Source organism: Chionomys nivalis, chromosome 22 (genome assembly GCF_950005125.1).
Source record: "Chionomys nivalis chromosome 22, mChiNiv1.1, whole genome shotgun sequence".
NCBI classification, from domain to species: Eukaryota; Metazoa; Chordata; class Mammalia; order Rodentia; family Cricetidae; genus Chionomys; species Chionomys nivalis.
In genome coordinates, this window is record NC_080107.1 from 43715879 (window position 1) to 43743180 (window position 27302).

Here is a 27302-nt window from a genome sequence, read left to right on the forward strand (position 1 = left end):
GTCTACAAGAGCTAGTTCCAGGACAGGCTCCAAAGCTACAGAGAAACCCTATCTCCAAAAGCAAAAAAAAAGAAAAAAAAATTTTTTTTTTTTTTTTTTTTTTTGCTTTATGTCCTTACTCTTTTGGGTGATGGTAGACAATAATTCAGTAAAGTCCCAAGCAAGACCTGCAGCCAAGAAGTCTATGGAACTATTTTAATCTAAGTTTTTGTAGAGAACTTTTGGTAAAATGAGGTACAGATATCTGAAGAGGGCTAGAAAATGCTGAGTTTCCTGAAACACCCAGGTGGGTACTCTGGGGATGCATATGTAACCACCCTGTTTTGTCCTTTTTACTGTATCCAAGGGGTAACACGGCTAGCTGATATCAGTTTGCACAATCCAGTCAGTATCTCTGTCCTGGACAAAATTTGGGACCAGCCCAACCCTAAGGAAGATATTAGTACCCAGCTGGACAGCTTTGCCATACCAGAGAGTCTTGACCAGCATGTGGTGTTGGTTCCCAGTAAGCTGCGCCTTGTCTGCCTTGCAGCCTTCATCCTGCAGAAATGCAAGGTAGGACTGCGACTTAGATCTGGCCAGGTTTGGGGAAGTAGCACATATTTCATTTGTGCTGGGTAAACATAGCAGTGAGGTAAGGCCCCAAAACAAGAAAAGAAGGGGCGATTAACTTTGTTCTGAGTTAGTGCGTGCATGTGCGTTGATTGTGAATCCCAAAACAGTGGTGAAGAACCCGAGTTCAGGGCAGTGAGGGTCATAGCAGTAAATATGCATATACCTTGTTGGGGCTAATGAGAATGTCATTGATGATAGAGGCATGCAGGAGCAAGGCATTTCTTGTAGACTCTTAGACCTGTTGTTTTTGCTTACCAGATTCATAGAGTGACCCTGGGATATGAAATGATTGCTTTAGGAGCTGCTGCACCCTGGGACTGTGGCCCGGAGTTACTAGTTGGTGACAGGCCCAAAGTATAAAGTACATTTGTTTTTCTCTTTGAGGTTGAGGCTTTTGTCATTTTTTTTGTGGAATGGAATTTTTTAATAATTAAAGATTGTGTCACTGTGTTTCCAAGTCGGGGCTGGCATGCACAAGTACCTTAGAGATGTGCTCGTTTTAGGGGCATCTATGCTTACGGCCATGTACTTACTTTCCCCATCTGTTTGTGTAGTTTGAGAAGGATCAGAAGATGATTGTCTTTTTCTCAAGTTGTGAGCTGGTGGAGTTCCACTACAGCCTCTTCCTTCACACCCTGTCTTGCCGCTCAGGGGCCCCCACTTCAGAGCAGCTACCATCTGCTTCCTGGCCACTGAAATTCCTTCGGCTGCACGGCAACATGGAGCAGGAGGTGAGCCCACTTTTCCCACCCCACATTCCATGAGCCTCGTAGATAGAGAGCTCTGGTGCACTTGTGTCCTTTTAGGCTCTCCTGGGCCAGGACAAAAACAGCCCAAAATGGAGGAGCTGCTGGTAGATGCTGGTGAGGGAGCCTATTGTTCCTTGGGCTCCTGCTCTGGAGCTCTCTTCCACCTGAGAGAGCTCACAGCCCGCTTGGCCTGCATCTACCTCAGCCAGCTGTTACGGCAACTGAGTAGCACTAAGTAGCTGGCACCAGGGAAGGCTTTTGCCTTTTTAGTACCCAGTGTGTAATTAGGGCTTGATGTCTTCAAATTAAGAGCATTAATGGAGCTAAATTGTGGATCCCATATGGTACTGCTGAGCGCGGCGGCTGTCATTGTCAACAAGACACAGCGCTGCACTCTGAGCACTTTGGGCTGGGAGAGGGTACTGCACACCAAAAGGCTTTGGTCTCTCTCCTTCCCTGCAGAGTGAGCTTCCCGAAGAAGAGTACCCTTCCCTGCTTTTAGACGATCTGTATAAGCCTCACTCCTAGCTCTTAACAAGGCCGTCCTTTGGGAATTGGGTGGTTTATGGGAGGGGCACCTCCCTCCTAGATGGTCCGTAGGTTTGAAATGAGAACCATCTTGTGATGAGGTTTTGGGCATCTTAGAAAATTAGAAAGCTGCAAGTCAGGATAGCATGGGTGAGTACATGTTGAGAGCTAAAGAGACAGTAGAGGTCTGAGGTGATTGGAAACAAGTCCATTCCCTCATGGTTTTGTTCTTTGGCTTTAACAATTAAGGAAATGGAGCCCAGATAAGTGACCTTCCTGAAGGTCACTCATGGATACAACTTCTTTGCCACTAGAGTCACAGAATATTCTCGCCTTTGTTAGCTTCCTATTATACTTTCGGCTCTTCAGTTTGTTGAGTCAATCGGTTTTGTTCTTGAGGACCATGTATGGTCTTGGGTTTTGTTTTAAACTTGGTTTTTAATTCTCTGGGCACTTGCCAGTCCCTGAATCATTCTGCAGGGGTGTGGGGGAGGTGCCGAGTAACTTATATGGACCTCAGGGGGTCAGTAGATCAGAAGAGAGCCTCTAGGTAAATGATCTCAGACTGTCCATTTCATGGTGATATGGTAGTCCTACATGGTGCTCCTTCTGGGAAAGACTGCTTGTGTTCTGGCCCTGACTTTGCCAGTTACTAACTCTCTAACTGTCTCCAGTTCTCCAGTGTCACGTGAGAGTGGTGTTTTCTTCTAGGGTTGGCCTACCATTTAGTTCATGCAGATGAACTTGGTATGTAGTGAGTGCCCAGCAGTCATTATCTACTGATGGTCTTAATTTTATCTTTCTCAGGGATAATTCAAGGTTCCTCACAACTTGATAATTGTTAGTATTCAGTCTACACAGACTCCCCATAAGCTAAAAAGAAGGCAGGAGGTAGTATCCCTGCTTTTTGTCCTCTATCAAAGTTAAGTGTCTTTTTCTAGACTAATTCAAAGAATCCCAGTTACATTTTCCTGGTGTGTTATCAGGTACGGTCCCCAAATACCTGGGAATGGTCTCCCTAGATGACTAGAGATGTTACCATTTGGAGATATGCCGTAGTGGTAATGAAAGCCCAAGAGTTTGGTAGGCTTTTCTCTTATCCAGTATGTGAGTGCATCATATCTAGTCTCTGATACAGCTGTAAATGTTACAGAGACCATGCAGCAAATGTCTGTCCCATCCAGCTTGGACCCTGCTACATCCTTTTCTCCTCTAATCCTACAAGCAAGTTCCTTAACCTCTCCTACTTACATTGAGACTTGAAAAGTCCCTGGTGCTATGTCCCTTGATGGCGCCCTGAGCCAGGTGTGCCCTGGGGTTATAGCCATGGGATAGAGTGCATGTCCACAGATGACCAGAATTGTTCACCATATTGCAGTGGGGCTGTGCCAATGCCCACAGGGAGACATCCTCTCAGCATTGTTAGTAGCTTTTCTATTTTATCTGTTGCTGGCAGGCCTAGCCAGATCTCAGGTGTCTGCTGCTCTGCGACTTAGAGGCACACTTGGTGTGCATTCTTCAGTTCATGCTGAAGCCTCAGGATTCACTCACCTTTGCCCCCACGATCTCTTTTTTAAAAATTAGCTAAGGGATCTATTGATGAGTATAGAAACTTATTTTAGAGAGACTCACCTAGTAACAAAACACTGGTCATGCAATAATGTTGGAATTGATTGGCTGAATCCTATTTTACCTCATGAGATATTATAGTCTTTGGATTTTTTATTGGCTGAGGTGCTTACGTTCGATTGGTGCATGATTAAAGCGTATTACAGTATAGTGAGGCACCATGTTTGTAAACCACATGTTTGGTTTTGTTGGGCATAGAAAGGGAAGTATTGAGGTATTACTGGTGCTGATGGCATGCTTTAATGCAGGCTAATTTTATTTTTTTCTTTAATATAGATACAGATTTTCTACAATTAAAATGTATAATTTTAGCTTAGTGTTATTATCAGTATTTTTGTTAGACTTGCCTAGTATTCAATTCAATCCCAAACTAGCTTTGAACTCAGAGAAGTCCTCCTGCCTTAACTTCATAAGTACTGGGATTACAAATGTGAGTCAACCCTGACTTGGTAATTTTATAAATTGTGTGTGAGTGTTGTTCATGTAAATGTATGTTTTCTTGTGCAAGCCAGAGGTCACCTTGGGTGTGGTTCCTCAGAAGTCTTTTATCTTGTCTTTTGATTAGGGTCTTTCATTGGAACCTAGGCTTCACCAGTTAGACTATACTGTCTGGTCAGCAAATTCCAGGTATCTGTCTGCCTCAGTAGTGTTGGGGTTGCAAGTGGCTTTGGACGTGGATATCAGGGGCTAAACCCAGGTCCTCCTGCATGTAAAGGAGTACTACTGAGCTATTTCTCAAGCCCAGTTTCTATAAATTTTAATTTTAGAAGGTTGCCCTCTAAGAAAATTGGTATTACTTTATTCCTCTAGAACACAGCTTCTTAAACTGCATGTATGAGGCTGTGAAAATACAGCAACACTAAGCTCAAACGTAAGGTACTTCATGTGACTTCACTGCAGCATTGGTTTTGAACATGCAGTGTGTGCACTGTGCACATGCTACACAACACAAATGAAAGCTGCCCAAACCCTCAGCTCAGATTGCTGTGTGGAACTGCAGTGCTTATGCTGTGCGTACAAAATCTTACTCTCATATAAAAACAGTGGTTTCAATTATGGAAAACAAAGCCTTGTAATATTTTCCTATCTTTATTTTTTAGCATGTTAGTACCAAACTAATACATCTTTAAATTGTGTTTTGTTAAAATGTTTGATTTTAGAAATTGATATTTAAAGCCGGGTGATGACGGCACATACCTTTAATCCCAGCACTCAGGGGTCAGAGGCAGGCAGATCTCTGTGAGTTTGAGGCCAGCCTGGTCTACAGAGTGAGTTCTAGTACAACCAGAGATACACAGAGAAACCCTGTCTCGAGAAATGAAAGAAAGAAAGAAAGAAAGAAAGAAAGAAAGAAAGAAAGAAAGAAAGAAAGAAAGAAAGGTTTAAGTTGGCTTGGGTTTTATAGAAAATCATTAAGTGAATTTTGGCTTGAGATAATTTTTAGCAATTTCATGTGTGTAGGTGTGTGACTGTGTGTGAGGGTGAAGGGCTGTTCCTCAGAAACCTTCTACAAGGTCTCTGCCGGGGTGCCCAGGTATCTACCTGTCTCCCCTTCCTTGACAAGTGTGTGCCGCAATACCCAGCTTTTGTTGAGGTTCATGGCGTGGTTTCTGGGGAACTGAACTCAGGTCCTTGGATTTGTAGGCAAGAAAGCACTTCTAAACTAAGGCTGAGCATGTGTTTGTCATTTTGTACTATGGGTTTCTGTAGCTGATATTCTCAACTCTGAAAAACAGCTGCTGGTGCTTTTTGTTCTGTAATCAGGTACTCAGGCAAGATGGAATTCTTAGCATATAAGCAAGCACTTCCAGCTCATTAGTGCTCAGATCTGTTTTAGTCTTGAATAAATGAAGTTGCATGCCTAGCAAAGAATGGGGTTTTTTTTTGGGGGGGGGGGGCGGTGTTTGTTTGTTTGGTTGGTTTGTTTTGATTTGGTTTAGTTTGGTTTCTATTTCTTTGCTTCTTTTTGAAATATGGTCACACTTTTTTTAGGTACACATTCAGTTCCAAAGCTGCTTGGAACTCTGGTAGCTTGACCAGGCTAGCCTCAGGTTGGTAGTGCTGTACCTACCTCTGTCTTTTAAGTGTTGGGATTATGTGTATTTTCTACCACGCCTGGCCGAAGAGTTTGTTTTTTATTTTTTTTCGGCTAAGCGTAGTTGCGTACACCTTTACTGCCAACACTCCTGAGGCAGAGGCAGGTCTGGTCTACAGAGTGAGTTCCAGGATAGCTAGGGCTACTTAGTGAGATCCTGCCTCTAAATAAATCAATAAATATTTGTGTGGTACACTAGCAATAAATGTTTGATTTATGTACTGAATTTATTCACCTGGGGTTGCATAATTTCTAGATAAAAACTGGACTTGACTGGGGAAAGTTTTAAACTCTGCACTAATTTTTCTTTAAGAATATTTTAAATGGGGACCTTTGCTGGTGCTGGTATTTATGAATGAATGGCACTTAAGGCAGTGCCCCATTGATGCTGACAAGGCTCTGGTCTCAGGTTCAGTCATAACCTCTCGTGAGATGTGAAGAAGCCCCTTCCTCCTTGCTGCTGAGCCTCTCTGTGCTAGGGGAAAAAAATAGAACAAAGGAAATTAGAGAATTTATATGAATTTAAACCCCACTGTTAAGCGTTTATCTCAGAGTTTGTCTGGCTTTCCTGTTCCTGTAGGAAAGAACTTTCGTATTTCATGAGTTCTCACGTTCCAGAACAGGAATCCTGCTCTGCACGGTAAGTGTCACTCTTCTATGTGTCAGGGTCAATTCCTGTGATGACAGTAGCTGTGATTATTTTGTTGTTGTTTTGTTGCTGTTATTTGAGGTAGGGTCTTACTATGTTGTCCTGGCTGGCCTCACAGAGATCTTCCTGCCTCTGCCCTGAGGATTAAAGGTGTGCACTACCATGCCCAAAGATGGCTATAACTTTTGATCCCTTGACAGTTTGTCCTGTGTCCAACCCCCTGAAAACTGGCATACCTGGGCCCTAATGGTGGAGCTGGTTTCTCTGCACCTCTGGATTGCCACCTGGCTGTGCTACATGGTATGGGCTGCCACTGTTGAGAAGACTTGGCAATTTGCTCACTAATAGTGGCAGCTGTTAGTCTGAAAAGGTGTGAATTTATCTACCAAAAACTTGTAAATTACAGCTATTGGGAGTAGTTGGAGCTGAGAAAGTCTTTGCACAACAAGGTGCCTATGCTTGCTTACCTTCTTAAAGAAAAGTCAAAGCGCCTGGCAGGGTCTGTCTGTTCTTGTCTGAGACTATCATTGTTCTAGGAGCTTTAGCCCAGTTCATTTGCCTCAGTCTGCTGTCCTGTCTTGTGGCCTCCAGCACATACCTCACCTTTCTTACTGTGCATTGCTAATACTGTTTTGAGATTGAAAACTCATGCCTTCCTTGTTCCCTACCTCTCTAGGGATTCACTTTTTCTTAGCTGTTTGTTACTCCCTCCCAAGATTAAAATACTTTTTCTTCCTCTGCCATTTGAGTGACATAACTTACAAATGGCTATTGGAAAAACTCCCGTATATACAATAAGAAAACTGCACTGTGAACTTAGTAAATCTTGCAGGCCTGTGCTAAGTGGAAACAGTGACATTTAGCTATCTGAATGCCTCATTTACTGCAGTTACTTTTTAAGGAACTCCTATTCCATGTTCAATTCAAAAGTAATAGAGTCTTTTTTCTTTCACTATGCAGTTTGCAGGTAAGGTCAGCTTTGGTGGTAGAGTATATTTTCCCATCCTCTATAAGGCCTACCCAAAACCTCACGCCAGTGCCATCATTTTCCCGTGGACATGGCAGAGTGCTCCTGCACACATTGTCAGACCTGCATGTGTTGTTTAATTTCTCTGAAATGGCTGCCTCCCAGGGAAACCTGTGTCAGAGCAAATAACCTTTCTCTTTACGTCAGATGCTCATGCTTATTCTAAAAGCATCTTCAAATGTCTGGAGCGAAGAGTGAATCCAGATATGGTACTTGGTAAGGAAATGGACTGTGGCCCTTCTGCCTGCAGGAATGTTCTGAAGCTCTCACCACACTTCTTTGTTCCCTGTCCAGGCCCATGTTGCAGTTCTCTGATGGTGTCATTCTGACCTCTGGCCTGGGGCCTTTCCCACTTACAGCTCTAGTTCCTTTGCATTAGGCCCTCTGATGCTCACATCTGCTACAGGTGCAGGATCATAAGCTCTGTGAAGACAGGGCTGTTTGTTCTCGTTCTATCCCAGTGACAACACAACAGGAGCGTAGTAGGCACGTGGTGTTTATGCAGGAGCTGGGCAAGCAGATAGGCCTCAGAGACTGGTGGACCTTGCCTGTTTTTAGACAAACAGGTGCAGTTTAATGTACTTGCTTATTTCAGAATAAGTTCTGAAAAGTGAACTTAAACGTTGTCTCTGTTGAAATAGAAACTTTTGTGATGGAATGAGAGTTAGGAGCCTTAAGGTCCTGGATATACCATGGAAATGTTGAGGCCTCCCATATGTAAAAGATATGCTTTCCAGATCTGGGGAGCTGTTAGTCTTTAAAAGAAAAAGTCCAGGTTCCGGAATGAAGCTCAGTGTTTTAGAGGCTCTACGTGAAAGAAAAGGTCATACCTTTTGAAGGTAAATCTTCCTGGGGTCAAAAGCACATATGCACTTCCTGTTCTATCTGGCTATTGCCTGCAGGCAGTTGATGTCAGCTAGCTTTGTCTCAGAACCTTCAGCTCCTGCCCACCGCGAGTGAAACAAATCCTTGTCCACATCTAATTACCTGAACATTTTGTTCATAGTGGTTGGCTTGCCTTTGTTGGTTCCAGCATACATACTGCAGTCTCAACTTTTCTCAGCTCTGCAAAGACTGGGTGAGGCTTACCTGTAAGCCACAATGCAACTAAGGTTCCAGTGTATCCCTCTGTGTTCCTACCGTTGCTATTGTATTTGTTTGCTTTCTCTCAACTCTGTGTCTGTGAGCTATAGTGTATGTGAGCCACACTGGGATAGATGATGCTTGGGCTGGGGAAATAATGTCACTCTGCCTTCTTATAAGCAGCCTGTTGCTCGCCACGCTATCTGAACACTTCAGGAGCCTCTGTGGTGTTAATGAGGAATGAGGGCCATATCAGAATGAAGCAGGTCGAGAACTGGTTTCTCTTGATAAAAGGAATTGTGTTAATTGTTGTGTGGGTCTTTTTCTCTTTATACCAAGCCTTTTACATTTTTTTAGTAATTTATTTTTATTTTTTTATGTTCACTGGTGTTTTGCCTGCATCTATGTCTGTGTGACAGTGTCAGAAGCCCCGGAGCTAGAGTTACAGACAGGCATGAGCTGCATGTGGGTGCTAGGAATGAACACAGGCCCTCTGGAAGAGTAGCCAGTGCTCTTAACTGCTGAGCCACCTCTCCAGCCCTAAGATCCTTTTAATAAGGCCAGCGAAGACTAGATGGATGTCTTTATGAAAATAAGGAAGGTTTAGCATAACTACATTGTGTTTTTCACTGTTTGCAAGTTTCTTTACTTCGTTTTTTCTCCCTGCTAGTAGTGGTTACAGGTATGTAGGCTGTGTGTTCGCCTTAATTTTACTTGTCTTACAAGCTAGAACCTTTGTAATTTGATGCAGCTGTCCCAGGACCTAATACATACATGGCTCTTGTAGACTGGCTGTTTGCTAGAGTAGGGCTGTGGTGAGGGCATGAGTGGGCTAAACTAAAGGAGAGTTGGGATAGAAGCATTTGTGTGCAAGAGAAGTCTTAACTGAAGAGGAATGGACTGGGTGTGATGGTACACAGCTCCCTGTAATCGCAGAATTGGAGAAGTAGAAGCAGGAAGACCCAAACCTCAGCCTCAAAACATCCTGTCTCAAGTAAAACATCAATGAGGCAAGGAGTAAGGATGAGAAAGGATACTGAAACTTAGGGGCCTGTTTTCTGAATAGAATTGAGAAATTAAAGGAATTGGGCTCGGGACTTTGTTTTATCTACAGAGTATTTTTTCTGCTGGTTCTTTGTTATAACTTGCCCAGAGCCATGGCAGGGAGTACTGTCTTTAGATCCATGCAGGAAAATGCCACTGGGTGCCCACAAAATGAAATTTCAGAGTCCGCTCTGGTTTTAAGGACTTTTCCTGGTGTGTTTGCTCTCCTTGGTTGTCCCTGGGTGAATGGAATGGAGTATTGTCCTCAGAAAGGAGAGGCCTCTGATGCCTGAATTGTTGGCTAAGCACACCTAGGATGGATAGACTATGGGTATCCACCAGGTAGGTTTCCTACCTAAGAGCTTCTTGTGAGTCCCCTGTGCTGCCCCTCCACTGGCTCATTGCTTTTGTTTTGTTTTCTCTGATTGAAACACACTGCTGTCTGCAGTTCTTAATTTCCTTTCCTCCTGGGAAATTTACTGTGCCAGCGGCCAAGAGACAAAGAAGCAAGGACTGTACGTGTCCCCAGACTGGGTTCAGAGCCCTGCATGAATGTGACTCTCACACTTGTGGTTGTGCTTTTCGGGGAAGTTTATCCTTAACACTTAGTTTCTGCACTGCTAATGGAAGGATCATTTGGAGATTGTTTGCTGTTTACTCAGTCACGCTAACTCATGTTGCCAGTTTTTTGGCGGCTCCAGCCAAGATCTCTCGCCTCTGACAGCTTCTGCACTCTCCCCTTCCTCCTCTGATTACGCAGCCCAATCTGTCACCTGGACAACGGGGGCCTGTACCCTGCTGATGGCTTTCCACACATGGCAATAATGACTTTTGGCAGGCCAGGAAGGCGTCAGAGGCGAGTTTGTGTGCCCCTTCTTAGAGAGAGGGAGGCTCCCTCTCCCTGTTAGTAAAAGCACTTTGTGAGGTTCTTGGGTAAATAAATGAGTCATTTTAATCCAACTGACAGGCTGGCACCTGAGCAAGCTGCCTTCCATCTGTACTCCTGGGTCTCATGGAGGCCGCCAGTTGTCAAGCCCAGGGCCTTCAAGGCTTCGTTGGTGAATGTCTTTCAGAGCTGACTTTAGTGATTCTTTTGCCCTAATTAGGTTAAAGGAATGAAATGAGGCTGTGATCAGGCTTAAGTTTTGAGAGCTGAGAGGACAGAACTGAAGCCTTTCCAGCAAGTCAATTTCTTACTGATCTGGTGTGAGTAGCTAACACCTTCCTAGAAGCCAAGGCCAAGTAGGATGTGGTGAGGGAGAGTGGAGAAGTGTTACAGTTGTCACGGTTTCTTCATTATGAAATGCACACTTGGGTTATAGTTGCTAGGATGGTTCCTGTATGCACTGTCTCATTTGTCCTTCATTAACAAGTAGTTCTTAGCCACAGTACATGTGGGTGACTTGGTGCAGCAGACTGACCATCTTCCCCAACCTGGCTGACTCCCAGTGCTGCCAGGCTGGTGCCAGTCCTCCCTGCTGTGGACCAGGTCTGACTCCTTTCTCTAGTATTGGGAAGGGGATGCAGAAAGTGAATTAAACCTAGGTGTGAGAGGGATTGGCTGTTAGCAAGCTCTGCACAATGAAAGAAACAGCAGAGTCCAGCAGGGTGGTACATGCCTGCAGTCCAAGTTCGAGAGGCTGAGATGGGAGGAATGGAGTTCACATTCAGCCTGGGCTCCCTGGCAATACTGTCAGAGAGGGAAACTGCAGGTGGGTGACTGGGTGGAGTAGCGGCTGCTTGTGACTTTCAACGCTCATTGTTTCAGCATATTGCAGTTCAGTAAATTTCAGTCATTGTTTTAGGTTGTTTTGTGTGCGAGGAAACTCACTCAAAGCTTCACCCAGCCGGAAGTGCCACACCACTAAGCTGTATCTTCAACCCTATTGTAGAATTTAATATCTTTCCTGGCTGAATTTACTAAGCTTGTTGTGTGGGGTAGAGCTTGTGGGGGCCAGACATGGCCTCTCCAGGCTCAGTTTCATCTAGAATACTGCTATCGTTTTCTGTGTATGTCTATTCCAGCAGAGCATTAAACTTGTCTGAAAAGCTCAAGTAGCCCCAACCTGTGTCCTGCATCAGAGCACTGAGCAGTCATCATTTCACACGAAGAGTTTGGGCAGAATGAAACATCATCAGTTTCCTCAGTGTTGACAGTGGTTAGTGCTGAGAGCTGTTTCTGCTCCCCTGTGCTTGTAGAACATTCTAGATTGCATTCTCACAAATATTCTAGATTGTGAGCTCCACAGCTTCAGCTCTCAGAGGATGCTGGACTGACAGCATTAACTTCCATTTACACACTTAGAAGTGCAGCCTGGTCCTGTTCAAGCATCTTGTTCAGTCCTTTCCTTGCTTCTTACAGAAACTTAGCATAGACTTGTTTAAAAAGGCTATTGTATCCCAATTGTTACTTTTGTTGTTGCTCTGTTTTTTGAAACAGTGTTTCATTGTGTAGTCCTGGGTGACCTAGAACTTTATGTTTCACCAGGCTGGCCTCAAACTCACAGTTTTACCTGCCTCTGCTTCTTGAGTGCTGGGATTAAAGGCCTTTAGCAACACACTTGGGAAAATCCTTACTGTTAAATAGTGGAAGGGCTTCTGTAGTCATGGCCGAGGAGTTAAGGCAATGGGCTAGAAAAAAGTGGAAAGGAAAGCTGTTTTTAATGCAGACATGCTCAGCAGTGATGTTAAGGAAAGCATGCTGGACTTAGAAAGTCATCCTTTGCATCATCAGTCTCAGTTGATACAGACAAGGGTACCAATAGAGTCAGGATCCTTGGGTGAAATGTTGAGAGGAAGGTTACTCCCATGACTTTGAGTCCAGACTCTACACTTGTGTCCCTTCTTAGTGGAGAGAGCTGGTGGACACCACTCAGCCCACTGATTAAGCACAAAATTTCCCGTGTGCAGCCAGCAGGCCTCCCTGTGTCTTGGAGTCGAAAGTAGTCCATACTGCCCCAAAGGTACCATCCTACCAGAATGCCTGCCTGAACCCTACCGTGTGGAAACAAATAGTTATACCTAGAGTGTGGAATGTTTCTTTGGAGAGCATCAAAAAAATAAACAAGAAGCTGGAGAGGTGGTTCAACAGTTAAGAGCACTTGCTGCTCTTGCAGAGGACCTGGATTTTGTTCCTAGCACCAACATCACTGGTTTACAACTGACTGTAACTCCACTGTCAGGAGATCCTACATCCTCTTCTGGTTTCCACTACACCTGTATACACATGGTATACTTAAACATACATTCAAGAAAACAAACAAACAAATATAGATTCAGGCCCACACAAATACATATAAAAAATTTTAAAACCCTAAAGTCAATGGGAAGCAGGAGCACTGTCTTAGTGTGCTATTGCTGTGAAGAGACACCAATGGCCATTGGCAATTCCTATAAAGAAAAACATTTAATTGGGGCTTCCTTTCAGGTTCAGAGGTCTAGTTCATTGTTGTCATGTTAGAAAGCATGGAGGCAAGCAGACAGATGTGGTTCTGGATAAATAGCTGAAGAGTTCTACATCTGGATTAGTAGGCAGCAAGAAGAGAGAGAGTCACTGGGCCTGGCTTGACCTTCTAAAACCTTAATTCCCACCCCCACCCCCAGTGACACTTCCTCCAACAATACCGTACCTCCAATGATGCCGATCCCTATGAGTCTATGGGGGCCCTTTTCATTCAGACCACCACTGGCACTGTTCCAGATTAAGGAAATCTAGAAAAGCAGCCGTAGGATTTGGTTGATGGGAAAATGTTGTTTTTTTTTTTTTTTTTTTTTTTTTGATTCCCTCAGAGTTGCTCGTGTGGTGCTGAGTAGAGGAGTAGAAGGCCTGCTGAAGTGTGGGAGACTGAGCTGCCACTATATTTGCAAGTGCGCGATGTGTGTGTCTCCTGTGTCTGTGTCCTCATATGGAAGGAAAAAGCAGATGTGTTAACGTTAGCAGTTGATGGATTAGAGAAAAGATGGACAAACCACTCACTCTTCTGTAGGTTTAAATTAAAGTTTTCTATGTCAAATTTTCGGAAAAAATGATAACACCTGTTGTTTAAAAGAAACAAACACCATAGGAAGATACCAAGAGAAAAGTAAGAACCACCTTGAATTTCTCTGTCTGAAGAAGTTACTTTTTGTTGGTGGGTGAGACAAGATTTCACCTTGTGGTCCTGGCTTGCCTAGAACTTGCTATGAACATGCTGTGGCCTTTAGCTCAATGTCTTTTTTTTTTTTTTTTTTTTTTTTTTGTTTTTCGAGACAGGGTTTCTCTGTGGCTTTGGAGCCTGTCCTGGAACTAGCTCTGTAGACCAGGCTGGTCTCACAGAGATCTCACAGAGATCCGCCTGCCTCTGCCTCCCGAGTGCTGGGATTAAAGGCGTGCGCCACTACGCCCGGCTAGCTCAATGTCATAATCCTGCCTCCGCCTCTGAACACTGGAATTTATGGAACTATAGGTGTGAAGTACCACACATAGCTGTCGGCAGTTTTGAGCCCTTTCAGGGCACTCATCCATCTAGTTAATGGTTTTTGTTTTTATAATTTCTCACTGACAGCCCCACCCCTACATTTTTTGGGTGGGGCTATAGAAATCAGATTAATTGTTTTTTAATTTTTTTTTTTCCTGTGTGCTTGCAAGTGTGGGCATGACTGTGCCCATGTATGGGTGTTAGAAAACTACTTCAGTCGGTCTTCTACCTTATTTGAGACAAATACCCTATTGTTTGCCACTTATAGACATGCACTGTGCCTGGCTTTGCAAGGGTTCTGGGCATTCAAACTCAGGTCCTCATGCTTGCCTACCGAGTAGTCTCTCCAGCTTTATTCCTTCATGGTCTTGTTTTAAAGTGCCTTTTTGGAGTTGGTTAGCTTGTTCCCTGTCTCCCATATTCCTGCAAATTAATAATTGGTTCTAGACAGTTGATTGGATTTGGCTTCTAGGCTTTAGTCTTCGGCAGTTGTAAACCATATTGGTTCCTATTGCATAAGAGCTAATCACCTTCCTTCACAGTAGACACTCTAGTGTCCACTTTGTGTCTGTGACCCGTCTTCCTCCTGGTCTCCTCTTTCCTCTAAAGAGGAGCGCTTTTTTTTTTAAACGACTATGCTTGTGTTTCTTACACAAAAGCATATTATACATACTCAAAGGTCTTTTAGAAACTCTCTAAGTTAGAATTTTCTTCTTTCCATCTTTTATTCAATCTGTTTCTTCATAGACGGTGCTGAATGAATAACCTCTGTTTACCTGGTATTGCCTTTTGCCAGCATCTCTGTAGAAGTAAAGCAAGTGTAGGTGAGCTTTGTAAGTATGGCCAGGCTCTCTACAATGAGAGTGTGTATGGTTCTGCATTCCCATCTCAGTGTTTGAGGGATTCAGCATCTTTTGCATGGTAAAATGTACTATTGGCAAATAAGGCCTTGCAAAAGGGAAGCAGGCCTGCATCTGAGGGTTATACCTCCCCCACATAGTTGTATCCTAGGCTTCAAACCTTGAGTTTTTTTCCTCCCCTCTGACAAATGGGGATGATGGCTGCTTTTAAGATTGGTTAAGGCAGGTTGGTGAGATGGCTCAGCAGGTAAAGGAACTTGCCATTAAGCTTGACAGCATGATTTAAGTTCTAGGAGCCGTATAGATGAGGAAAGAACCAGTACTGCAGATTTGTCTTCTGACCTCCACACATGTGCAGTAGCATGCACCCTCTCCCCCAATAAATAAATTTAATATTTTTAATTAAAGTTGAAGTATTGTAGGTAAAATACTGAGCTCCACTTGGTGTCTTGGGTGCTGGTAGACTCTTGCTCTTACTGCTGGACTCGAATGTGAAAGCTAAGTGTACATCACTGCTACAGACTGGGCAGTTCCAACTAGTCTCTGCCAGAATGGCAGAAGGATAGAGAAAGCTGAGAACTTGGGCTCTATGGGTGGTGACCAGTTGAAAGGGAAAATAAATTTTCATCTCTTTTATGGCTTCTCAGCTGTCCCGTCAAGTCTTTGAAGTGATGGGCAGGTTTGGAGTGTGTCCTAATCTTAAATCCCAGAAGTGACTGCAAACTACTTAATCTTTGCTGCTCTAAACCCAGCAGACAGCATCCTCAGTAAACACTGTGCCTTGAGAGGTACTCCAGAAGCGTTCCAGCTGCTATATGACTGCTGTCACTCAGCATTACTAGACGTATAGGGTTGGGATAATGGTTCATGGACACATTGATCCTAAATGGCTTTTTTCTAAACTATTTGAGAGGTGGCTATTTATTTGAAACATGGTCTCTCATAGCCCAGGCTGACCTCACACTTGCTTTGTAGCTGAAGATGACCTTCAATTCCTGATCTCTTCCCTTCAATCTCAAGCGTTGGGATTACAGGTGTGTGCCATCAAAGCTATCCAGGATTTCAGAATTCTTGCATGATCCATTGCCAGCTGCAATTTAAGGTCTTGGCTGACCTGCATATTGTGTTATATGATTTGTGAAAGTTGTCTATCTCACCCCCAGGCCAGAATTTTTTTTTTATATTATTTATTGGGTATGGGTGAGTTGCATGGCCTGGTATATGTGTGGAAGTCAGAGAGCAACATGTGGGAATTGGTCATCTCCTCCTACCATGTAGGTTTTAATGGTCAAATTCGGGTTGTTAAGCTTTCTGGCAGGAGCTTTTACCCTCTGAACCATCTCAATAGCCCCTGATTCAGAATTTTTAATGATAGATGGATTTCAATGGGCCCTTAAGCCATCTAAAGTTGTATTCAGAAGCATGTGTGCCTGTGTGTGTGTGTGTGTGTGTGTGTGTGTTTACATCTTCAGAATTTGTATTATCAAGTATTAAAAGTTCAGAAACTCAGCAAGGCATGGGTGACACATTGGTAAGGCTGAGGTAGGAGAATTATCTTAGCTTCAAGGCCAGCCTGGGCTAAAACATTCTAGGGCCATAGCACAGTAATCTGTCTCCAAAAGGGGCAGGGGAGGATGGACTCAGTTTTAAACCATAAACTATATTCTTTTTGTTTTAAAGGATGTTGCAGCTCGAGGCTTAGATCTTCCACAAGTCACCTGGATTGTTCAGGTAATCTAGTCATTGAGGTGTTGTGAGTATATCAGCATGAGAAGACGCATTGTATGATCATTAGTACCCTCTTGGGTATTGCCCTGGTAACCAGGAAGCAGCCAACCAGCCCTGACTGTACAGTTCTAACATCTTTCCTTAGCCCAGCCCCTCTGCAACACTGCAGCAGAACAGCCAGGGTGCATTCTCAGGAGAGGGTGGCAAACTCTCTGGCTTCCGGACTAATTTCTTGTAACAAACCGAAGTTTCGAGAGTCTGAAAATAACAGGAGTTACCCAGGCCCTTGGAAGGCTTCATTGTGTCCAGGAGGAGATGTCTCAGCTGTCCTGAGATTGGTGTCCATGTACATTGACCTGCGGGGAGCAATTAAGATCCTGACAGGATCTTACACAAACCTCCTGCCTTAGACACTTTGCTGCAGGGTACAGGTATTAGCGCTGTGGTCTAGTGGGTTTTGTTTTGTTTTTCTTTTCTTTTCATTAGTCTGCAGATTGGTATTTTTAAGCCTGTCAGTCGGGGCCAAGGGACATGTGCCCTGTTTACATGACTCATGGTTTATTCACATTTTGTGGCTTGTCTTATACTGCGAAATTTGATCTGCGCATCATAAGTTATCATGTTGGGTCTGGAAGCATTGTCTCTTTCCTGCTGTCCACAGAATCAATGGAAGAGGGGTAGACGGGTGATTTTAGTGTGCCAGGGGCAGATTCTGATTATGGGAAGCCTTTCATGTAGTATATTCACCTTGGTCTACTGATCTTCCATTTGTGTAGCAGGAGAGAGACAGACAGACAGACAGAGAGAGACAGACAGAGAGACAGACAGAGAGAGACAGAGAGAGAACTCTAAAAATGGCAAAGTTATTGCCAGAGATAGTAGGATGCCTGCCTGATTGTTCTGCTGAGTGGGAACTGTCCCTCCCTTAGGTGAGGAACACACTCTCCTGCCCTGTCTGATCTTGACTATCTACTTCCCCGATTGGGACAGAATAGGGTTGCAGCAAGGTGGTTGGGCTGCCCCTGGGGCCAGCAGCAGAAATGGACTCTGCCAACACAGTGGTGGTGCCCTTCATTCTTACGCCTCTTGTCCACTATTCCTGCCTCCCAGCTGCTATGTCTACCAAGGAAGTAGGCCAAGGTCGTGCGGCCATCCCTGAGAAATTTACTCCACCTGCCTGCATTTCAGCTTGCACAGTCACTTCAGTGAAAAGATGCAAGTAAGAAAATGAAGAGACCTGTAAAATTCAAAAGAAGACACTCGATGAGACGTGTCTTATTCATCTGAAACTTGGCCACTATTCACATTTTTATGTCAGAGCCTTGTTCCAGTGAAGCCAGGAGCTTCAGGGTTGAATGACGGCTTCTGATTGTGTTAGAGTAGCCGTAGCCAGGGTACCTGGAGGCAGGTGAGGGGTATTACTCTCCCAATTAGTGGCAGTGCCTTGATGTATGAGTGCCTTCATTTGTGTTGTCCTTTTTAGTACAGCGCTCCGTCTTCACCTGCAGAATACATTCACCGGATTGGAAGAACTGCCCGAATTGGCTGTCATGGGAGCAGCTTGCTCATTTTGGCTCCTTCGGAGGCAGAATATGTCAACTCGTTGGCTTCTCACAAAATCAAGTGAGTCAGAAATCTGAGCCGGGTTTCTGCTGATCTCACGTAATTAACTTTCTGTCGCTTTTTGAGTGGATGGGCCTTGTAAGCTGCTGAAGAGCCATTAACCCTTGTGATCCCTAAATGAGTTCTAGAATAGCCAGTGGCAAAAACTAAAACCCTCAGTACCATTTGCACCTGGCAGTTCCCATTGCAGTGCTAGAAAGTTATAGGGCGGTCTGTGCCCCTAGCTTTTCAGCTCTTCAGTAGGAGGCATGCCCTTACAGCCAACTTCTCGAAGGCCTCTTCATGCTCCGCTTTCATCCTTGCGCTTAGCACCTTTCAGCTTCAGTGCTGATTTGTCTTTAAAGGAATAATAATGTTTTGCTCAGCACAGAGTTTTCTCCCTTCATGAAGGAGGGATCCTCAGTGCAGTCGGAATAAGGCAACTGGCTGTGTATCTGCAGCCTCCATCTCATACCCCTGTGGGATGCTCACAGGGAAATGATTGGCCCCGGGCCACTTAAAGGGACTTGTCTGGCCTTCCATAAATCTCAGCTTGTAAAGGCTTGCAGTTTTTGACACAGATCTGCTTTTAAGAATTTCTTAGCCGGGCGGTGGTGGCGTACACCTTTAATCCCAGCACTCGGGAGGCAGAGACAGGCGGATCTCTGTGAGTTCGAGGCCAGCCTGGTCTACAAGAGCTAGTTCCAGGACAGGAACCAAAAAAGCTATGGAGAAACCCTGTCTCGAAAAATCAAAAAAAAAAAAAAAAGAAAAGAAAAAAGAATTTCTTCTACTCAGATGACAGGGTGATGAATACAAGTCTATTTGGAAGCCCTGGAAGAGCTGTGTGTCTGCCCAAGGTGGTAGGATGTGATGCATGCCAAGCCCAGAAACTTCGTTGGCTGCTTAGGTGCTGCTTAGAACTGATGCTGTGCTGTGTGTGTGTGTCTGTCTGTGGGCTGCCGTGTGGTTCCTGTCTTTTGCTCTTTGACTAGCCATACGTTTCATGGAAAGACACTCTTCCCTGTACAAAGTTGTAAACAGTGCTAGAGACCTGGTCCGAGGACACCAGTACGACTGACCACAAACTTGCAGAGCTGTGTATGGCTGTCCTGCCAGCTCTCACCACATTTCCCAGTAGGCATGACCCTGTCTAGTGAGATTTCTCAGAATTTTCAAGATTGTTGGTGTGGGAATTTGTGTACAGGTGGGCACCTGTTCCAGGTTGTCATTCAAGTGGACCAAAATTAAGATAGCTTGGGTTTTCCTTCTATTTGCCTTGCTCCTCATCTTAACAATCTGTCAAGTGAAAGAATGGTTTTGTTTCATGAAGGAGCACACGTTTGGTCTCACTCATGAGAGGCCCTGTGTTGTTCAGGTAGTTCATCTCTCCCTTCTGGTTATATCTCCACCTGGATCAGTGCCCTCCAGTGTGGGACTGCTTGATACTCCTTGTGGCCTGCCAGGGGGCTCCCCAGGGCTATTCACTCTGTCACAGTCCTCAGAACCTGAGGGGCCACAGTTGCAAGTGGCATGTGTCAAACACCAGAGCTAACAGCATAGGTGCTTCTGTCTCTTGTCTTGATTTCTTTTTAATAAACACATTCAGGTTAATTTCTGTGCAGGGTTCAAAAATGAACCTAAAATTGAAAAGGGACAGTGACTAATTCAAATAGGAATTATTAGCAAGCCAATTATTTTAAAGATACATTAATTACCGTCCTCTTGAATGTCAGCACTTCTGTGCTGTTTACATGAAAGAAAAGACACAGGAAGGCCAGGCATTGACAAGAGTGTTGAGAAAGATGAGTATAGGGAAGTGTCAGAGGAAATGAGCTGAGCATTTCAGGGGTATCTGCAGAGTATTGTAAAAACTGTCACATAGGATGAGGGTCCCACCCTGCTGCCACCTGTCTCATGACTAGATGCAATCATTCTAAGTACTGGACTCTGGGTTACTAGGGAGCAGCAGGCATCACAATTCTTTGATATCTTTATGCAGGCTTTTGCTTTGACTTAATGCAAACTAAAATAAACTCTAATAAGAAAGAGTGAATTGTCAGAGCTGGAGTTGGTAGAATACTTGCTAATATGCACAGATCCCTGGGTTATAACCCAAGTATGGAGAAAACTGAGTGTAGTGAGGCAGACCTGTAACCATAGTATTTGGGAGAATCAGAAGTTCAAGGTTATCTGTGACTTAGTGAGTTCAAGGCCAGTCTGGATTTTGGAGACACATTGTCTACAAACAAACAAACAAACAAAAAACCAACTTAAAAAAATGTTTTTTTTAGAAAAATCACATTATTTGCAATAGAAAGGATAGCCCAGAACATTTTTGAAATTTAAAGGGCACCTTAATCATTAAAACGGAGTCAGTGGAGGAGGGTGTTGATGGAGGAAGGTCATTGGTTAAATAATAAATAAACTGCCTAGGCCCATTTATAGGCCAGCCCTTAGGTGGGTGGAGTAAACAGACAAGATGCTGGGAGAAAGAAGCCGAGTAAGGAGTCGCCATAACTCTCCCACTCCAGACAGACGCAGGTTAAGATTCTCCCTGATAAGCCAACTCATGGTACTTCACAAAATATTAAAAATGGGTTAGATCAATATGTAAGAGCTAGCCAATAAGAGGCCAAAACTAATGGGCCAGGCAGTGATTAAAAAAATACAGTTTCCGTGTAATTATTTCGGGGCATAAGCTAAACCATATGGGCGGCTGGGTGCCGGAGACGCAGCCCCGCCGCTCCTATTTCAACAGGGTGTATGTGCATGTCTTGTGCTTGAGAACACAAGAACTAGGCATTGGGTGCGGAGTAGCTGATGAACTTCTGCCTGCCTTGTGTGGGGGCTGCAGAGCTCTCCTTACAGTTCACACTAGCATACTGGGCAAGAGCAGGTGCCCTAGCTGTTGCTGCCTCCATCTGAGGGCTCAGACTTGGTTTCTCAGTCCTTCTCACTTGTTTATGGTGCTAGTTCCTTCCTGCTTTAAGTACTTGCTTAGAAAGGTATTGCTGCTGGTTTATTAAAATGTAATCCGCCTGCACCAGCCTCCTGAAGGCTGGGATTAATTTAAAGGCCTGCACTATGACTGCCCGCCATTTATCACATCTTTTAGCCCTAGCTGTTTATCACATTTTTTTCCTCTCTGTTTTAAAATTTCACTCCCATTTTGTTGTTGTTGTTGTTTTGTCTTGTTATCTTGTGATCTAAGACAGGAACTTACTCTGTAACCTAGGCTGGCCTTGAACTCCCTTGAGCTTTTGTCAGTTCTCCCGCCTTAGCCTCCCATATGCTGTAATTGTAGCTGTGAGCCACCAAACCCCACTTCACTCCAAGTTCTTATATTTGTTTTCCATTTGTGTATCTGTGTCTGCCCCCTCTCACAAAGGTAGCAAATGGGAGTCAAATGGGACAGAGAGAAGCCTAAGTGCATCTGTCCCACCGTTAGTTTTCAGGTGTAGGAGGCAGATTTCAGTCACATGCCTCTGTCCTTCACAGGTGGGGGGTGGGCAGGAGAAAATGCTCTGAGGGAAGGAGTACCCTGGCCTTACTTCCTGTCTTCCCAACCCTTCACTCCTGCGGCAGCTACTTCACCCTGCTGTAGAGACATCTTTCCTTCCCAGGTCTGTGTGTTACTGAGAGTGGGGGCTGGGGCTTGGCACTCAGGAGGAGTTGACACATCTCAGGTTTGTGGCTGTCAGATGTGGCATTTTCATTCATAGCCTTGTCAGAGTAACCGTTGGGGAAAGGGAGAGAATTGTCTTCGCCAGTAAGAGGTTGCCATTCGTGTTTTAATTTGCTGTTACATTTTCCAAAAGAAGAAAGAAAACATACAACAAAATCATTTGTCTCTTCATGATGTGTTTCTCTCCCCTGGAGCTCCTCCTTCCCTTTCCTCTGGAAGCCGAGCTCAGCAACTCACATTTTCTATCTCTAGTTGTACTTCCATGTTGCTCCCAGTTCCAGAGCCACAAGGCCTTGTAGTTGCTGGGTGTATTGGAAGCCCAGATGCTTCTCAGTGGCCAGTCATGGTCTCTTATTTTGACTCCTAGCTTCAACAGTTTGCTTGCATATGACTCCAGGTTTGGGGATCATTTGGTCCTCAGCCCTGAATGATGAAGAGACAAGTGTTAAAGATTCTCTAGAGGAGCTGTGAATAGAACTGAGGCAGTCAACATCACCACTGTAGTCTTTGCCCATAGTTAAGGGGTTTTCTAACAACTTATTTAAAATGGTTATTTCCTTGTCTGCTCAAATCCAAGTATTACATTAGGAAACAAGCCTTCTGTGTTAGTAACCAAGCTTTAGTAAGAAGTAATGGCAGAGGACTGGCAAGGTAGTTCCATCCCCAGGACCCACGTGTTAGAACTGGCTCCTGCAGTTGCTCTTTGACCCCCACACAAGCCATGTTGTACGTATGGGTTCATGTACATACACAAGCACATACAAATAAATAAGAATAGTACAGGCCTAGTATGGTGATATTTGCTCATAATCCCAGCCCTGGGTAGAGGCAGGAAGATCAAGGCAACCTAAGTTCCGTATTGAGTCAAGGATAGCAACCTAGAGTACATGAGACCATGCCTGAAAACAGTGGATGAGAAAAGGAGACAAGATGAGTGGCCAGGTAGAAGGAAGAACTCCTGTGTCAGGTAACCTGCCTTAGACCATCAGGGAAGTGGAAGTGCAGTGGACACTGACTGACTTGGTCCTGTTGCTACCTTCCCTTTTATCAGATGTCTAAAAGCCTAAAAATATTACCCTTGCTGGGTATGGATGGTGCACGCCTTTAATACCAGCACTTGGGAGGCACAGGCAGGTGAATCTCTGAATTTGAGGCCAACCTGGTCTACAGAATGAGTTCCAAGACAGCCAGGGCTACACAGAGAACCCCTGTTCAGGAAAGAGGGAGGGAGAGAAAGAAAAGGAAAGGAAGGAAGGAAGAAAGGGAGAGAAAAAAAATTACCCTCTTAAGAATTTTTATTAGCATTTATTTATGCTGTGTGGGGGGGCATGGTATATAAGTATTAAGGTCAGAGGACAACTCTGGGACTCAGTTCTCTCCTCCTACTGTGTAGGTCCTGGTGCCTAAAGTGAGACTGTGGGCTTGGTAGCATCCTCCTGTACCAGCTGAGGTACTCGCTAGCCTACTGTTTCTTCTCAGGTGTTGTTTGTACTGTTCAAGTCTAGTTTCAGGACAGTTTTATACTTCAGAATTTGGGCTCTATCTGGGAAAGTTAAGAAGCTGACTTGCGTGTGCTCTTCTTACAGTGTTTCTGAGATTAGGATGGAAGATATTTTGGCTGTCCTGAGAAAGGATGATTGTTTTAAAAGGAGACAGAGAGGGGCCCAGGTAAGTGGCTCATATTTTGATCTGGGCAGTGGGGTCTTCATATGTGGGCTATTTGTTCTGCCAAACAGAGTGTATATTTTAAGGACTGTGAGTATTAGCTGAAGTCAGATCTTGATGATTGTGGGGTTTTCCTATTCTTCCCTCTGGATGTGTTTGCTAGTCTCATCCAGTTAATGGGCGCCAGTCCATTCTGGAGGACTGCCAGGCAGCAGCAGGCTCCACAGAAAGGAGGTCTAGGGCATCAAGTCTGGAGCCAGCATTGTAAGTTCACCCAGGTGGTGGCCCCTCTCATCATCAAGGCCACTTACTAGACCTGTCCATCCATGGCAGAATGGAAGAAATAAATATCTCTGTCTCTCTCTCAGACACACTTAGGTTGTCCATTTTTTAATGTGAGTGCACTGTCCACAGAGGAAGAGTAAAGTTAAGATCATTAAGAAGAAAAATGTTTACTATGCACGCAGCTCCATATGGAGATAGCGAGCTGTGCTCACTCACAGACCTGAGCATTCTCCCCCTGCCCCCGCCTCTCAGCCCAACCCCTCTAATCCATTGCTCAATGTAGCGTATGCACGTGTGTGTTGATCTATGTGACTTGGCTAATTACTTGAATATTTCACATTTATTTTCTTAGACCCGATGCTGCAGTGGGAAAATCAGACCCATTTAGATCAGGCTGAGCTATTCCTCTCATGCATCAGGTGCCCTTATTTGGACCGATGCTGCTTTTGAGGCAGGTCTAGATTTGCCTGGCCCTGGCTTAAACTCTTCTTTCAGAGCACACCTAAAAGAGTTTACATCAGTAAGTAGTTTTGTGTGGGGCTCCCCTAAATCTTTCTAGTAACTTCATGAGGTAGCTAGGACCTCAGGAGAGTGGTACTTAGAGTGAAGGAGCTGCACAGCCCGTGAAGCCAGCAGTCTATCCTCAGAGCACTCGTATCGACCTTGCACCCTGTGGCTCCACTTGCACTAGCCAACCACAGCCCAGGAGAGCTGAAGTGCTGCTTTGTTTCTTTGTTTTTGTTGATGAGACAGGGTTTCACTGTGTAACTCAGAATGGCTTTGGACTCAGAGTGCTGCTGGCTCACCCTCACCAGCGCTGGGTGTCCAGGTCTGCACCACACGGCCAGCTGGAGGTGCTCTTTTCCAGTGGCACCGAGGGCTCTGCCCAGGACATTGGCGTATACTGTGTTTTACAACAGAGCCGCACTCTGAACGCCACACTGAATTGTTTTTTTCTGGTCTGTAACTGATACCACACCACAGATCCCGGTGACTAGAAAAGGCTGTTAAAGATGCAGTTGATCAACAAGTTATTTTAAGTGATTTTTCATGTGAAAGAAACATCACAGCCATAACTAGAGTGAGCTTATCAGTCTATTTTTAAGGGATTAAGGACCTCTGTTTATTCTGTAACTATTATGCTTAAAGTTTTTGTTTTTTTTTAAATGTTTTGATGCTCCTGTAGCTACTTCAATCTACTTCTTGAGGTTCCAGTCCAGCTCTGAGAGCTATGGAGGGTGCGGAGTTGAAAGTGGGCGAAGAGCGGGTCCTTGGTTCATCTTCTTAGCTGATGCCCCTGGGAAGTGCTAGCCTTTGTAGGTCTCAGCTTCTTCATGTGTAGAGTAGAGATGTACATACTCTCCTAAGGAGAGGAGAAGGTAGTGTGAGATATACTATGGAGTAGGGGAGGCTACAGTGTGATGGCCACACTTTCCTGGCAGTGCTGTATAAAGAAATGGAATATATGTGCCTGCCATTCGGAAATGAGAAATGGCTAGAAAGTGACAAAATGAGATCCGAAAAGTTGGGCCAACTTAACCTTCTCCAGACTTTTTCTGGGACCAGCTTTGGTTTGAGTTTTGTCCCTGAACAGACTTTTCTCTACAGGGAGGTGCTCCTTTTATCTGTCTGAAGAGTGCCCCACCCCCAGGAGGACTTGTCCCCAGGGAAGGAACAGAGCAGCTGCATTTCTCTCTATCCTTTCAGCAACTGGCCATGTCATTTTTAACATCTGCCCTTCTGTGGTCTTGTAGCATCAGTTCTTTTCCATAAGCCTTTCCTGGCTGGGGGCCAGACTCAAAGACGTCCTGAGCCCTAGGGAGCCATTGTAAAAGCCTGGGCAAGAGTCAAGCCAACCTGGACTCGAGTCTTTGCCTTGCAGCTGGTATCTATGTGGCCTTGGGCAGATTGTCTTCCTCCTGAACTCAGTTTTCCTGTCTGTAGAAGGAGAATGAGAGTGTCCGTATTTGAGGATTGTCTGGAGTTTTAATTGAAATGAGGCAGAAACAACTCATTTTTACTTCCAAACCATGTGAGTTCTCCAGAGCAGAGACAGCCATCTCCCCAGCTCACCCAGGCTCCCACCTTTGGGTAGAAATGAGTTGGATGCTTTTATAGTTTTACAATTTGCTGCTATTTGTTTGAGGGGGAAGTCTAAGTAAGATTGGGTTTTCACTGACATTACCAGATATGATTAACTTGGAAAACTAAATTTCATCACACGAGACTTCCCGTTGATTGAGACCTAGCTTGTAGGACCAAGTTTCATTTTAATGCGAAGGAAAGAATGCCTGATCTCAGTTGCTGTGTTGCATCACATAGATACCTGGCCTGGAAGGGTGCAGTGGGTGCTGGGTCCAGCTTCTGTTCTGTTTCTCATGAAAAGTATACCTGTCCTGGGTAATCCCTCCCTGCAACACAGACAGCTCTGCAGCAGATGCACAAGTGGCCAGCATACAAATGCTGCATCTCCTTGCCATGCTCGTGTTCTTCACCAGCTCCACTCGAGCCCATGGTAAATGTCCCTTTGGCACACACGTTTTTGGGCTTCCATGAACAGAAGGAAAGCGAGTGAAGCATCTGTAAAATGTATATTTCATATTTAGGTGTATGAAATATATATACAGCTGCGTCTAGGTGCGAGTGTTCACCTTTACAAAGAGAATAAATTTAATCTTTCAGGTTGACTGGAAGGCACTCAGAAGGTTCTGGGGACCATGGGGTGAAGCTTAGCTTGGCAGGAAAGTGATTAAAACAAAATTCTCCCATTTAGTTAACTATATCTTGGAAGTTGGCTGTTCAGCGCAATGCCTCCACTGTGCACACACCCTACCCACCACTGCCGTCACCTAGAACTTTTCATAGTCAGAGTGCTCCAGCCTAGCTTTCTCTGAGGCGTCTGTCTCTTGGCTGCTGGGTGTTGTGAAGCTTTCAGGGAGAGTGTGCACCCTCCCAGCATGTTTTTATCCAAGTTTTTATTTATTTATTTATTTTATTTATTTATTTTTTTTTGGTGTGTGTGTGTGTCCTATGAGCTCTACTTGTAAAATTCTCCAAACTGTCGCTGGCATTGGAAAGTGTTAAAACCAGATCAGAGCCCCTAGCTCATCCTTTCTCAGTCTTTTGTCTCCAGGATCAGTGGGGTGTTGCAGACATAGGCACACTGAGAGCCAGTAGAAGGCTGGAAGTATGTTTTTCTCAACTGCCCGTAGTCTGCTAGCTGCAGGTTGGCTTCATTAGCCAGTAGCCAGCTTGTGATTGTGAGGGTGGGAGAGGCAGGTGCTGCCTGCTCACAAGCCTCGGGGCTCTGACCCACTCTCATTACAGGAGCATTTACCTGTCTAGGGCTGAGGTGGCACTGCCGAACTCTGCCCCATTCTGTCTTCAGTTTAAATTTAGACTATCCTCCCCACAACCAAAAATTGCCTCATTCATTCTCAGGAGGGGCAGTCTGAAAGTATTTCTGGAATTGGGGGTAAGACATGTTTTTTTCCTAAATGTATTGTTTTCTGTCATTAACTTTTTCTTATGTTTCACTAAAACTGACCTCATCATTTTAGCGGTGTAAGCCTGATTTTATCGTTTTTTTACACGTTTC

General features: G+C 44.6%; 1 protein-coding gene across 4 annotated transcripts in view; it reads left to right on the forward strand.

The window, feature by feature from the left end:
* Window positions 1-27302, forward strand: part of Ddx31 (DEAD-box helicase 31) — a 68586-nt gene that overhangs the window by 20070 nt on the left and 21214 nt on the right. The window contains exons 12-17 of one of the 4 annotated variants that reach the window (XR_009056011.1): window positions 347-555; window positions 1170-1346; window positions 6197-6256; window positions 16417-16467; window positions 17953-18087; window positions 23341-23422. Coding sequence is in view for 2 of the 4 variants with exons in the window: in XM_057755740.1 (XP_057611723.1) it covers window positions 347-555; window positions 1170-1346; window positions 6197-6256; window positions 16417-16467; window positions 17948-18087; window positions 23341-23422 (719 nt within the window). In the remaining 2 variants the exon portion in view is untranslated. Of the gene's footprint in view, window positions 1-346; window positions 556-1169; window positions 1347-6196; window positions 6257-15711; window positions 15771-16416; window positions 16468-17947; window positions 18088-23340; window positions 23423-27302 lie in introns of those variants that run through there. The other 3 variants (XR_009056012.1, XM_057755740.1, XM_057755741.1) reach the window with 3 other exon arrangements.